This window comes from Halichoeres trimaculatus, unplaced genomic scaffold, assembly GCF_033239565.1.
Source record: "Halichoeres trimaculatus isolate MK-OKI-2021-1 unplaced genomic scaffold, fHalTri1.1 fHalTri1_scaffold_12, whole genome shotgun sequence".
Taxonomy (NCBI): Eukaryota; Metazoa; Chordata; class Actinopteri; order Labriformes; family Labridae; genus Halichoeres; species Halichoeres trimaculatus.
Window position 1 is genome coordinate 35423583 of NW_027437190.1, and position 14384 is coordinate 35437966.

At 40.2% G+C, this 14384-nt stretch overlaps 2 protein-coding genes across 2 annotated transcripts in view; one reads left to right on the plus strand and one right to left on the minus strand.

Moving 5' to 3' along the window:
- Nucleotides 1-14176, plus strand: part of LOC141801251 (thrombin-like enzyme gyroxin B2.1) — a 28972-nt gene extending 14796 nt beyond the window's left edge. The window contains exons 3-6 of the mRNA XM_074684228.1: nucleotides 13288-13468; nucleotides 13612-13797; nucleotides 13920-14005; nucleotides 14172-14176. Of these exons, the coding sequence (XP_074540329.1) occupies nucleotides 13288-13468; nucleotides 13612-13797; nucleotides 13920-14005; nucleotides 14172-14176 (458 nt within the window). The remainder of the gene's footprint in view (nucleotides 1-13287; nucleotides 13469-13611; nucleotides 13798-13919; nucleotides 14006-14171) is intronic.
- Nucleotides 432-7016, minus strand: creb3l4 (cAMP responsive element binding protein 3-like 4). Its single transcript, XM_074684470.1, has 10 exons — nucleotides 6768-7016; nucleotides 4548-4691; nucleotides 4019-4292; nucleotides 3779-3903; nucleotides 3582-3671; nucleotides 3387-3493; nucleotides 3184-3252; nucleotides 2798-2882; nucleotides 2597-2690; nucleotides 432-1368 (listed from the first exon to the last, which is right to left on the minus strand). The coding sequence occupies exons 2-10, from the start codon at nucleotides 4686-4688 to the stop codon at nucleotides 1061-1063; spliced, it is 1293 nt and encodes a 430-aa protein (XP_074540571.1). The 5' UTR covers nucleotides 4689-4691; nucleotides 6768-7016; the 3' UTR covers nucleotides 432-1060.
- Nucleotides 14177-14384: the final 208 nt, after the last annotated feature.

The window sequence follows — 14384 nt, forward strand, 5'->3', positions numbered from 1 at the left end:
TTTGTACGTTAAGAGGTCTCACAGTCGGATTGGTAGATAAACCCTGAAAGCGTCCTGCCGGTTGAAGCTCGTTCTTCATGAGAGATAATCACTTATTGATGTTCAGCTTCCTCCTGAAATCCTCGTTTCTCTTCTGTCTGTTTCTCCAGAGTGACACCACATGTCTGAACATCAGCAGCAGTTTAAACATTCATGTCTCTCCTCCATGTTTCGCTCTTGGAGATGGTCGTTTGGTCATTCAGAGTATACAACTATAAAATGAATGTGTGTTTTTTTACATGTTAAATGTAAAAAAAAAAAAAACAAGTTGAATCTTTCCGTAACCCTAAAGAGGAAACGTAGAAGTGCTGTTAAAACAACCTTTAATTTTTAATGCGCCCAGAACAAACTCAAGGGGAAACTGAGGTTATTTTTAATTTGAGACCATTGACTTCACATTTGAAAAATTGTCTTTTGTATTGATTTATTTCTTCATGAACCAAAACTGGCTGATTAATTAGCTTTAGTGCCCCCTACAGGTGAAACAACTGGCAAAGTCTGAGATAATTTCAGTCAAGACACGACATACCAAGGTTAGAATGAGCTCAGTGGTTGACGAGTTTTATTATTTATCAAAATGCAGATCCATTTTTGTCTGGTTTTGAGGTATAGGCCCAGCTTCGATCAGTTTGGGACTCCTCTCAGTGACATCCATGTTTTTCTAACGTTAGAATCTAAAAGCTCATACTGACACCAGAGTCGGCTCAAACCTCTAAACCTGAGGAAGAGACTGTCTGAATCTGAGAAGCTTATTGGAGCAGGGTCAGTAAAATGTTTCATCGTGGTTAAATTGAAAAACAAAAACATTTCCCTTTAGTTTGACGTTTGTCCATAAAATCTTTTTCAATTTTCTTCCAAATCAGAAAAATTAAGACCACCACCAATCATTAACCCCTGATGGTTATGGTATGGAAAATCTGGCAGCCATTGTTCAAAGCGTCCATTGCTGGTCATGTGACCACAATGTCACAAAGTCGACTTCATCGACCCCTCAAAGTGTCCAGATGTCACACGAGTTCAGCTACATCTCGTCAGCGTGTGCAGGTTTGGCAGGATCAGGACCCCCTCCTTTGGACCTCAGACCCAGTACCAGTCCTTCAGTCTGCCCGGCAACAAGAACAGAGCTGTTTCCTGATTGGCTGCCGTCCTGAGGCGCCCCATCAGAAGCTGTGTCTTGAGGGTTTTCCTTTGGTTCAGGTTCGTCTGAAGACGCTGACTGGTTGAGTTCAGGCGGTGGTGCTGAGGAGTCGGACTGGACCACCGGACTGTCCACTTCCTCCACTGATGGCTGGGAGGAGGCGGGGTCTGTCAGGATGTTTCTGGAAATAACTGCAATGGTGCAAAAATAACAAGTATTACTCTTTAAAAAGGGGCAGAGAAACTGTAAAAATCAATCATATATCAACCTGTTCCTCTGTTTTTATCCATCCATCCATCCATCCATCCATCCATCCATCCATCCATCCATTCATCCTAAATCCATCCATCTCAATTCCCATTCATCCGTCCATCCATCCATTCATCCATCAGGCCATCTTCTTGCTCATCCATCCATCAAACTACTAAACCATCAATCCAATCATCCATCATTGCTTCCATCCAACTTTCTGTTCATCCATCCATCCATCCATCCATCAGGCCATCCATCCATCCATCCATCCATCCATCCATCCATCCATTCATCCTAAATCCATCCATCTCAATTCCCGTTCATCCATCCATCCATCCATCCATCCATCCATCCATCCATCCATCCATCCATCCATCCATCCATCCATCCATCCATCCATCCATCCATCCATCTACTGAATCATCAATCCAACCATCCATCATTGCATCCATCCAACTTTCTGTTCATCCATCTAATTGCACATTCATCTATTCATCCATCCATCAAACTAATGAGAGATCCATTCATCCATCCATCAAACTTCTTAACCATCCATAAATTCATCCATTCATCCGTCTTTTTAACCATCCACCCATTGAACTACTCATCCACACATTGACCCAACTTTTTGTTTATCCATTTAGTTTTGCATCCTTCCATTTATCCTTATCCATCCATCCAACTTCCTGTTCATCCATCCATTTATCCTTACCCATCCATCCAACTTCCTGTTCATCCATCTATTTATACTAACCCATCCATCCAACTTTCCATTAATCCATCCACCTATCTATCCTTATCCATCCATCTAACTTCCTGTTTACCCATCCATCCATTTATCCTAACCCATCCATCCAACTTCCCGTTCATCCATCCATCCATCTATCCTCATGCATCCATCTGACTTCTTGTTCATCCATTCATCAAACTACTAAACTATCAATCCAATCATCCATCATTGCATCCTTTTAACTTCCCATTCATCCATCCATCCTTCCATGTGACTGCGTGTCCATCCAATATTCGTCCATCTGTTCATACTCTCATCCATTCATACATCTTTTTTATCCACCTTTCCATCCATCATCCAAGTGTTCAAAAGATTAATCTTTGAATCTGTAGAATAAATATTTAAACAAACAGGAAGTGACATCATCATCCTCTAACCTCCTACTGGTCTGTAGTCATCGTCTGTGGATGAGTGTCGTCTGAATGGACTGAAACTGGGCATGATGATCAGACCCAGAGAGACCAGGATGATCTGTAGACACCACAACACACGTTTAACCCTTCCTGACCCCTTTGTTAACATTTAGACCAGTTATTATTTTATTATTAATTCATGATTTAAATAAAAACACCATGTACCAGTAAGCAGGTGCTGGTCTGAGCTCCTTTACTGACTGTCTGTTTGATGAGGGACTGAAGCTGTCGCAGCTGAGTTAGCAAAGACCTGAGGAGACAAAAACAGTCATATCAGTTTGAAGCTTCTGTTTTTATTTTTACAAAGTTAAACACAACAAAAAGTCTAATCTAAACTAAAAGTTACTCAGAAATTAATTGTTAAAGCCTGACTGATGGACCCCCTTAATACATCTAGATGGAACAACAGCGCCCTCTGCTGCTGGAAACACTGTAAAACAACCTGCCAGAGGCTGCACATGGTCTGGATTTTTCTCAGAGGACGAATTTCTCCTCTTTCCCCTTCGATCACCAACAGAAAAATGATGAATCTGTGATAAATGTTTTCGTACATGTTGCGTTTCTCCAGCTGCTCCACCGTCCTCTGCAGCTCCTTGTTCTGAGCCGAGCACGCCGCCGCCCTGTTCACACACGGACACACACATTTCTATGAGTGTGACAGGAAGGTGTCTAATCAGACAGCTCTCTGACCTCCTCACCTCCAAAGAGACAGCCTGGTTTTTCTCAAAGGTGTTCAAACTGTCGGAGTGCGTACCTGCTCTCCAGCCCGTCGATGTACTCCTTCCTCCTCCGCCGGCTGTCCTGAGCCGACTGCTTGTTGCGGATTTTCCTCCGGACTTTTTTCAGGATCCTTTCCTCAGCCTGGAATTCAAAAACCAAAATAATATCAATGATACTCCCTGTATTTGTCACTTTTAAAGAAGATCAGAGTCTCTGTCAGGAGTCCGACCTTGGTGAGAGGAAGGTTGTTGGGCAGAGAAATCCCCTCCTGTGTCAGCAGCTTCTGCTCCTCCTCTGTCAGCTGGAGGTCTGGGTACAGCTGCAACAGAAGAAGACGAAGAAGAAGAAGTCAAACCTCCTCATCTCTCCTCAGCTGTCAGGAATAAACTTCTAAAAAACAACATTTAGTTGTATTAAAACTCTTACGAGATCGTCGTCAGGGCTGGGGGGAGCGGTGCCGGCCAAACTGCTGTTGAGGTGAGCGGCAGAGATCACGGGGAGCTCGTTCACGATGCACGAGTCTGAAAACAACACCTGAGAGCTCCACTCGTCTGCACGGGGAAAAACAACAACACCCTTTGATTTAAAGTCAAGAAACGTGTTTATCAAGTGAGCTCCTGATCTTTCTGAAGGAAAGAGAAACCGTCACACCGCTCTGCTCCTCACCCAGCTCGATAGAAATCACATTCTCCTGTCCCGGTTCGGTTTTGACTCCACCCAGGCTGCTGATGTCATAAACCACCTGGTAGACCGTCGCAGGAGTCGGTTGAGTGGGTGGCGTGCTCACTGCTGCCCCCGTGGGGACGGGACTCTCCACTACAGGGTCCTCAGAGATGCCGCTGTCGCTCTCAGACGAGGGGTCGGCGGGCGGGCCGCTGGGAAACACCTCGTTAGGATCGACAGCGTGAAGGACGTCCTCTGACTCGCTGTCGTTTAGCGTCTGAGGAAGAGAAGGAACATTTAGAGCTCCCCCTGCTGGCTGACAGGAGTATAACCTCACCTCCTCAATGTTTACAAGGTGAGATTATTATTTTCAAACATGTTTCTGTCATTAAAGTCAGGTCTTATCACACTGAGCTATGTTAAAGTAATCAGTCCCCTTAACAGCTTAGTCTTTATTGGTTATTTCATGATACAAAACAAGGCGGGACTTAGCATCTTGATTGACAGCTCTGTATCTTTCTGTTTGACTTACACAAGCGGGGTCTACGGCCCAGTCCTGCAGGGGTTTCTCTGAGCCGCTGAAGATGAGTTCGGAGCAGGAGAAAGGAGCGTCCAGTTGCCAGCTTTCTGCCGACACATCCCCCAGAAACAGCTCCCCGCTCTCTGCATCCATGACCTGGAAACCAAAACCAAAGACCTTTTCAGGAAGACAAGACAGACCACATTCTGCAGACGGGTTCAGATGACTGACGAGCTCTCAAACTCTGGAGCTGCAAACAGAGACTCAAAGACCTTTAGAGGGTCACGTGCAGATGAAGTCAAACACAGCAGGATAAAGAGTAACCGAAGGTCCCGACCAACCCAGGGAACAAAATACCGGAGGAGGATATCCTGGTAAGCACACACCCACTTACCTGCACACATAAAACACACCTGGCCTCTGACCGTACCTGTCTGACTGAATAGAAACCTGATAAGCTGCCAAACGTGTTTCCATGTTTTTCTACCCCACCTTCAGAGCTCGATCCTCACTAACAAGAACTCTGAGTTCAAGTTTCCAAAGAGAAATGTGACGTTAAAAGTGCAAAGTTTAAAAAAAATGCCAGGAAGAATAAAGTTAACACAATAAAATAATTAATTTCTGTTACTTCAAAGAGAAATACGACATACCACACATAACAAACCTTACAACACAGCCAAACGTGATGCTTAAATTACCCACAAGGCACCATGCCGAGTCTGATCCGCTGGCAGGGCATCAAGAATGTATTTGCTATACTTATCCACAATGACAGCAGACCCAAAAGGTAGGGAATTCAGTGGTACATTACAACCAAGAAGGGGGGCATCCAGAGAACACTTTGTTTACATTCTATTACCTGGAAGAGCATCCAGATAACATTTCATGGGGTTCTATCCATTAAAATCAATCCTGAGAACACTTTTGTTTACATTTTGTCGACTGGAAAAGCACCCAGAGGGCACTTTATTTATAGTCAATTTATTTGAAAAGCATCGCGAGCAAATGTAATAGCTTTTTATGAACGGGAATATTGTCTTGGGGCACTTTGTTAACATTAAATCTACTGGAAGAGCATCCAGAGGAAATTTTATGTTAATTTCATACACTGGATGATTACTCAAAGGACATTTAACAGCATTTTATCTACTGGAAGAGCATCCAGAGGACATTTGTGTTAATATCATACACTAGATGATTTTTCAAAGGAAATTTCACAGCATTATATCTACTGGAAGAGCATCCAGAGGACATTTTTTGAAATTTCATACACTGGATGATTACTTAAAAGACATTTAACAGCATTTTATTTCCTGGAAGAGCATCCAGAGGACATTTCCCGAGTTCACTGGAAAAGAATCCAGAGATCACACTGTTTACCATGTACTGGAAGAGCATCCAGATGTTACAATGTAAACATTTTCCGCTAGATAAGCATACAGGTGAAACTGTGTTTATAATTTATCCAGTGGAAAAGCATCCAGAGGACATTCAATAACATATATCTACCAGGAAGGTATCCAGAGGACATTTGAAAATCCACTGGTAGAGCATCCAGTTGGCACTTTGTTTACTTCTTTCCACTAAATGTAACCTGAAAGGACACAAAATAATGGCCCTTCTGTGGGAATTTATGTTCCCGCTTTGAGTACACCACTTTAAACTCATAAAAACTACATTTCTTATTTTTAACGAATATAAAATGATGCAAAATATCGGATACTCTTATTTTGGGGATTTCTGCATTATACTGATAAACACTGCGCAAGAAAACGGTATTTACCTCTGTGCAAAGAAATACGTTTTTAACATGTACCGTGTCTCATGCAAAGATGCAGACCAACGTCCTTCAACATGAGACCAGATCAGAAAAACTGTTAAATATAAAAAACGTGCAATAGCGAAGGAGACAACGAAATCACTGAAACGAGTTTGACGAAAACAAACTAACTTTAGTGAATAAAAACTAAAAACACATTTTAAGAATAAATTCATGAAGTGATAATTGTCTTAGTCCAGTTTCACCTGTGACCTCCTGCAGCTTTGTTTAGTATCTGATGGTTTCCATGAAGTCTCAGGTGATCGGGAGCTCGTGCAGCCTGTCGCTACCGGTTCATTACCTGTTTATCATGTGTTATTAATGATCTGTGGGCTGGACGTCAGAGCCCAGGCCTGATCCTGGTTTATCCGGATCAACAGGAGATATCAGCCCCTTTAAATCTTCATACTCACTGTGCCCACAAAACCCTCTGCTCCTCCGTTTATTCCGCTCCTTCTCCTCTGCTCTCCGGTTCCTCCTCACGGAGCGGCCCCTCCGCCGCTGCAGGGGGACTGACACCGAACACGGGCTCAACACGACCGCACGCCGCTTTCCTCAGTTTTCTTCAGGGTAAATAAAAGTCCAGCTGGCAGAACGGGAGACGGCTTCCTCCCTGCTTCCTCCTCAACGCCTCCTTCTGACTGTGGGACAGCAATGTTACAGCCTACAGCGCCCCCTCTGTATGGGAGGAGTGACTGATGGTTTTTAATTCAGTTGGCAGGAGTAGCCAGTAAAAGCATGTGGTTTTACATTTTCAGAGTCAAGAGAAAGTAGAAAATTTATCATTCATACCTGAAAAGGAGTGAATATTACGGAGGGTATTACATTTACTTGAAGAAAAAAAAACAACTCAGGTTTCTCAGAGTAATTTATTCTTCAGTTTGTTTTTTGTGGTAATTAATTTTGTTTTTCTGATTAATATTTTTAATTGGTTTGATTTTTGTTATAATTATTATATTGGTTTGTTTTTTGTTATAATTGTTATAATTATTTTTAATTGTTATAATAATTCTTATAATTATTTCTGTTTTCATTAGATTTTTTTTGTGGTAATTAATTTTGTTTTTCTGACTAATATTTTTTTTTTTATTTGTTTGTTTTTTTATTATAATTATTTCTGTTTTTATGAGTATTTTTTTCTGTTTTCAGATTACTTTTTCCTGTTTTTTGGAGTAATTTTTTTCCTGAAGTATAGACATACTTAAAAATCCCGCAAGAACCTCAACCTGCTGTTTTCGTGATAATTTTTCCTCCTGTTTTTAGGAGTAATATTTTTTCCTAAAGTATCGAGCTACTTCGAAATCCCATGAGAGCCTCCGTGCGGGACACAGGAGCCACCACACATCCATTGGAGTCGTCTGCAGGTTGGAGGTTCTCATGGAATTTCGAAGTAGCTCGATACTTCAGGAAAAAAAAACCCAGATATAATTATAACAAAAAAAAAAACAACCAATAAAAAAATATTAATCAGAAAAACAAAATTAATTACCACAAAAAAAACAAACTGAAGAATAAATTCCTCTGAAAAACCTGAGTTATTTTTTTTTCTTCAAGTAAATGCAATACACTTCCGTAGTATATAACTGTTGTATTTATTTTTTTAATCTATTTATTCAATCATTCATTTCCTTCCTTCCTTACTTACTGACTTATAATTTGCAGAAATAGTGGGATACATTACATGTTTTGGTCCAAACTCCATACCAGTAGGTGGCGGAAATGCAATAATAAGTTGATTGCCAACCACTAATAAGCCCCAAATGATACAGAAAACCTCCCAATTTGCAAACCCGAAACCATTGTTGAGGGAGAGAGGAACTTGATTAGTGCTTTTTAAATAAATTGTTGAATAATAATAACAATGATTTTTTTTAAAAAAATCTATAAAAAGTCAATCGCTGTATCAAGTCAAGTTAAAATATCTCATGGTGGACACCAAAAGACAACCTACCAGCCTTCAGCAGAACAGAGCAATACTGCTTTTTAGCCACCAGGTGGCGTCAGATGATTTTCTAAAATCAGTCTGCAGGCCTGTTTTTAAAATGCAGTACAGCTCAGTTTTTAACATATTTGTGGTAAATTAGAAAAACATTTTTAAACAGATAGTACAGAATTTTTTTAACGTTTCACAGATATTTATTTTGTGGTAAGGCCTTGTTGTGCACCTGTCTGAGAGTGTTAGTGAGCAACAGAAAAGTCAAATAAATTTTCCCTGGTCCCCAAAGCAATGGTGGAGCAAAATGTGATTAATATGATAAATACTAAAACAAGCTTAAATAAATTATTCTTCAGGGTGAAGTCTGGTCTGAAACAATAAACAAAAGAAGCTGCCTCCTCCTCAAACACTAATGTGACCTGGACCATAGAAACAGAACAAAGAGACACAACAGAATCAGATCTGCTCCCCCAGCAAAACACAGATCCCCACCTTCCTGATTCACAACAAAGATTAAAAAACACTCACACCACCATCAACAGTTGCAAAATAAACAACATTACAAATACAGTTAGACCTGGGACCTGAAAAGAGGCCTAACCCGGCTTTGAGCCAAGGTTCCTCATGTTTTTATTAAACATCCTGATTGTTCAGGCCCCAATAATCCTCAGGTGAATATCACAACAGCCCTGTTCTTTACAGTCAGACTGATGGTGGAGTCGCCCCCTGCTGGACAATGCATGTGTCTCTAAAGAAAGTGAAAACCTTAACAGACATGTTTAAAAACTGACAGTCTGCGAGGCCCAGCTCCAGGCGTAGGTTGGACCACGTTCAGAGGTTGTTAAGTTTTACTATTTATGATGAAGTCTGATGGAGAGTTTGTGAGTACATGTGTGGTTTGGACTCTGTGTGTGTGTGTGTGTGTGTGTGTGTGTGTGTGTGTGTGTGTGTGTGTGTGTGTGTGTGTGTGTGTGTGTGTGTGTGTGTGTGTGTGTAGTTTTATCGTAGTGTTTCATTCTGGGGCTTTCTGTGCTGTGAGATCTGCTTGTTGTTGTTTCTGACCCCTCCGTTTCTTCAGTCAGCTCTATTCACTGATACCGCTCTCCTTCCTCTAACAAAGACTGCAAAGTCAGCGACAGGTGTGGGAAACACAGTGTACCTGTGTGCAATGATCCCAGGCAGAAACAGACCAAGAGCTGCAGCAAACATGGACACTAACCTGCAAGAGAAAGAGAAAGAGAGGAAATGTCAGTGACTGGGCATAAACACACAATAGATGTTAAAATTCTTTATTATAGTTCAGTGTGATGCTCTTTTTCAATTAGCAAAATGTTTACAACCTGTTATAAAGTGAAAAATAAACATTTTCAAACATTAAATTTTCCAAAACCAATGTGGAAAAAATGATAGAAATTACAATTTCCTAAAAAGTATTAAAGACAACTCGATAAATTTCAATTAACTTCTTTTGAGCATGTTTTTAAGGAATACCAGGAACATTACGTTATTACAGCTTTCCATCACAAAGATACCGCAATAAGAAAACTTCACTGGGTCATTCAACACTCACTCACACATCTAAGGTTCAGTAAGTGAACAGAAAGGTCCGTCAGTGTTTCCATGATGAGATAGAGAGATTTGAATGAAGAGTTGGACACACTAACTGTAAAGTGTCACGGTCTGATGTTACTCGGTGCAGAAGAAGTTCAGGAGATAAAAACACAGGGTGTGTGTGAGCTCCATTGTTTTGATAGGACATCAGACACTTTGACTAAGTTACTGTCATCAGTTTATCCAAACCTCAACTTTAATCTATTGCTGACGGTTCAAAAGGCAAATACTGTGAGATTCAAAGACAGACAACAAAGCTGAGGGTTCAGTTCACAAAGGAAGCTTATCTCTGGCTGTCCAGGTCGTCTTCAGTGAATTCACATCATAAGCAACATTTCACCACTATTTAGAGTTAAATGAGCCTGAATGTGACTTGGAAACCAGATTTTCTAACCTTTGAGTTGTTCCTCTGCTAACAATTAGCTCTATCAAAAAGATCTACTGTGTATATTCTACGTAAATGAATTGCTCCATGTCATATTGTCATTTTACCTTCACCAGTTCAGATTCAACTATATAAAATTAATAGAGGGTCAGAAAGAAGAAGCTGCTTCAGCAAAACATGTGCTTTAAAATAACCATCATCTATTAAGTGTAAGTAAGGGTAAATAGACAGTTAATTTACCATTTGTTAATAGTTATTTACTGTTAAAAAACAATGAAATTGTATTTAATAATGTTTGTTTATGGTTTGTGCTTTCATGCTGTTATTGATGCACAAAAAGTATCCTCTGTAGATCATCTATGAAACATCCAAAACCATGGACTTGTAAAAATGAACATGAATAATAGTTTTTTGTTCCATTTCTCTCTGTTTTACCCCGTATATGAATAATTTGATCTTGTCTTTGTATGTATAGAAAATAGCAGGGCCATGTAAATGTTCCTCATCATGTAGCCTATCTTTTCATGAGATCAAAACTTTCTAAGATGCCAGAAAACAGCTGATAGATCAAATCTTCATCTTGTTCTTTTATTTAACAGACTAAATAAGTTGATATTTACCTTATTACATGACGGGGTGTCATTTCTGTCTCTACACTGTTGCACATTCACAAGTCTTCTTCCTCTGCTCTCTGCATCGCGCAGAGTCCCACTCTGATGTGTGAACAGACACACAAACATGTGTGGGCCCGCACACACAGGCGTGCCAACGAGCCTGTCCTCATGGTTCATGAAGATGGTCACGATGATATGGTCATAGAGTTTCAGAGACTACAGAGCGTCATATTTTCAAATGCGGGCAAAAAGAGTTTTCTAAATGGGTTCAAACAGACTTTTGTTTCCCTCATTTATTGTATAATTAGAAGTTTTAACATGCAGAAATATAATTTTGACAACCTCATTGAGGTTATCATCAACAAGGGGACAGACATTCAGGGGACAGTTTAAGGGGAGAAACGCAGGCTGTACCCAAGAGAAGAGTTTAAACACAACTCACTGTGTGCTTATGGCAGCATTATATTTAACAGTTCTTTATTGCCAGGAATAACCCTTTGAGATAAGTTATCTGGTTTCCAAGGGGATCCTCAGATTCATAACAACATAAAGAGCAGAGTAGCGTAATACAAGATAGCAAAATAATATATACATATGAAAAAGTATAAACATACATAAACAATAATAAAATAAAAAACAAAACAAAATAAAATACTAATAAATAAATAAATCTAAATAAACACAATAAGCAAGAACGTAATAGCACACACATACACATAAACCAGCTCTGTATGTTCACCTCTCCACACCCAGCACTGTCATTACAGTCACATTACATTACCTGAAAAACTTCACAGTAATGATGTCATTACAATCATTTATAGTCTTGAAAAAATAAAAATAAAAAATCAGATGAAAAAGTTCGTTTAAGGTCGTACAAAGCAAAGTAATTGCAACAACTGTTAAAATCAGTAAAAGTCATTAAATGCCATTTGAGCAAACTAGAAACAATGGCAGGTATTTTGAAGAAATGTTAATAGAGCCCTACGGAGTGAAGTTAATGAAGTTACAGAGCGAATAAATATAGATTGTTTTAGTCATTAGGGGCCCTAACACGAAATGCATGTTTACCGACTTCTCACTTAACTCTTGGAACTGTAAAAAACATTTGTTCATCGTGTCGTACCCGTGGACACTTACAGACTGTGAAATATAAAGACATGAACTAGAGTCAATGAACCACAAAACCTCCCAAAACAAAAAGGGTAAACCATAGTTTCACTTTGAACACAAAATCCGTTTCTGTTAATACACAGGTTCACCCACCCTCCACAGTGAGTCCATGTAAGGTCATATCCTCGGCCCAAAACCAACTTTTTCATTAAATACACAAAGATAAAACTGGATTTAGAACATCAGCACTTCATATTGATTTTTTGGGGGTCAAACCTGGTGGCTGATTTTGGACAAAGTAGGCTACATTTAACACAACTACGCTTAATAACACAGCCCAAGAGGTCACTGGTGTTTCAGTGTAAAGTGTGACCCTGTTAACTGGGGATTCAACAGCCGACAAACACTGACACGTTCAGCTGAGAGTCCCCAGTTAGCACGGTCACTCTTTGCTCCGAAACACCTGTAGCTCTGAAACTCTCAGACCTGGATAGAAGTTGACTCCCTGGTGTAGTATGGTTACTGACAGCTGACTACAGAACAACCAGACATTTTTATGCTGCTAACCACCTTAATTCAGAGTTCAAAGAACGAGAACTCGTCTGAATGAATGGAGCTAAATGCTGCTTCTGTTGCCAAAATGTGACATTTTTTGATAACGCCAACCGTAAATTGCTCTATTGTGAGTCTGTGAGTAAATTCTGTATTCAGTAAATTCCAGGTGAAAACATTTCAAACAAACAGAATATGAAGCTAAAAAAGCACAGTTTTTTTTTTTACTTTTTTGTAAACCTGAAAAATTCCCTAATTATAGAATCACTCATCAATTATTTTCAGCTCAACCTTTCTGATGTGCTACATACTGTAACAGTCTCTCTGACGATAACAGTCACCAAATGTGCCAGGTGAAGTAACACCTGATTAGAGATCAGGAAATTTGCCCAGGTTCAGACCTGGTAGCCAGTAGGATGGTGCTGATAAACCGTCTGGAGGTGATTGGTGAGTCCAGCACCGACAGGGCAGCTTGAAAACACTTAAAAAGCACCGCCTCGGCACCAGGAGGGCAGTCCGGGTAAGATGGGTGACATGACACGTCTTCTCCTCCTGCTGCTGCTGTGGGTCGGTGAGTGGTCAGCTCTCTGTTTCCAACCTGGGTTAGGGTTAGGGTTAGCTATTGGCTTTTAGCTCATAAAAAATCAGCTTGTGTAGGATATAAACGACTCAAAGTTGTTTCAACCTTTGCTCATTCACATGGGGAGGGCTTTCTCTTCCAGGTGCCTCAGTGAGCACACCTGGGGATCTGGAGAAGAGGATCATCGGGGGTCAAGAATGTGGACCTAATGACCGTGAGTACCACGTGAAATTGATAGGAAATGATGGAACCAGTAACTTCCTGTGTGGTGGCTCTCTGATCAGTAAAGACTGGATTCTGACGGCTGCGCACTGCGATAAGAAGTAAGAGACAAATATTCTGAATTCTTCAGCACATGAAGACACAATTGTTTTTGTTAATATTAATTAATCACCTCTGATACTAAACTATAATGTAATCACATTAACATGGTGCTTTTCTGTTGTCACCTCTTCATATTCTTTAGGACTATTACTGCATATGTCGGTATTCATCCAAGCGGTGGAGGAGGAGGGCAAGCAACTGAAGCAAAACACGAGACCTTCATAGACAAACAATCAAATAAACATGACATCATGCTGCTGAAGCTCCAAAACCCAGTAACCACGGTCAAACCTGTAGGCCTCCCTAACTGCAAGACAAACCCCGCCAAGTGAGTAATGGTCTCTCCTCTTTGTGAAATCTAAAAACTCTTCATTCTCTAAAAATGAGACACTTTGGATCAATCTGAGAAAAAAAAAGGCATTAGATACAAAATCTGTTTCTGTTCCTCAGATTTCTCAGATTTTTCAATAAATACGGTGCCAAGGTTCAGGTTGCAGGTCATGGACCAGCAACTCTGGGTCCTAACGGCCTGAGAGGTGAGATAACTTTTCTGAAGAGTTGGTATATGTGAATTATAGACATAAAATCTAAATCTGCATCACTTTCCTCCCAAACCTATCTCTGTTATAACCAGTAAACTTATTTTAGCGGCAAAGTGCTTCTGAGGTTTATTTAATTTGTTGTTGTCAAATTTATCTACAGGGTGAGGTAACATTGAAACTTATTGTTGTTTAGACGTATCTTTTTCTGTTTCCATCCAGTAACTGGTCCATCACCAACGCTCCAGTGTGTGGAACTTGAAATTGTACGCGACCCAAAAAAGGAATGTTATTACAAAGTAATTAAAGAGGGAGAATATGGCAAGAGTCACTACAAATTTTACAAATCTGATGGGAAGGATACATCTGGAGTGAG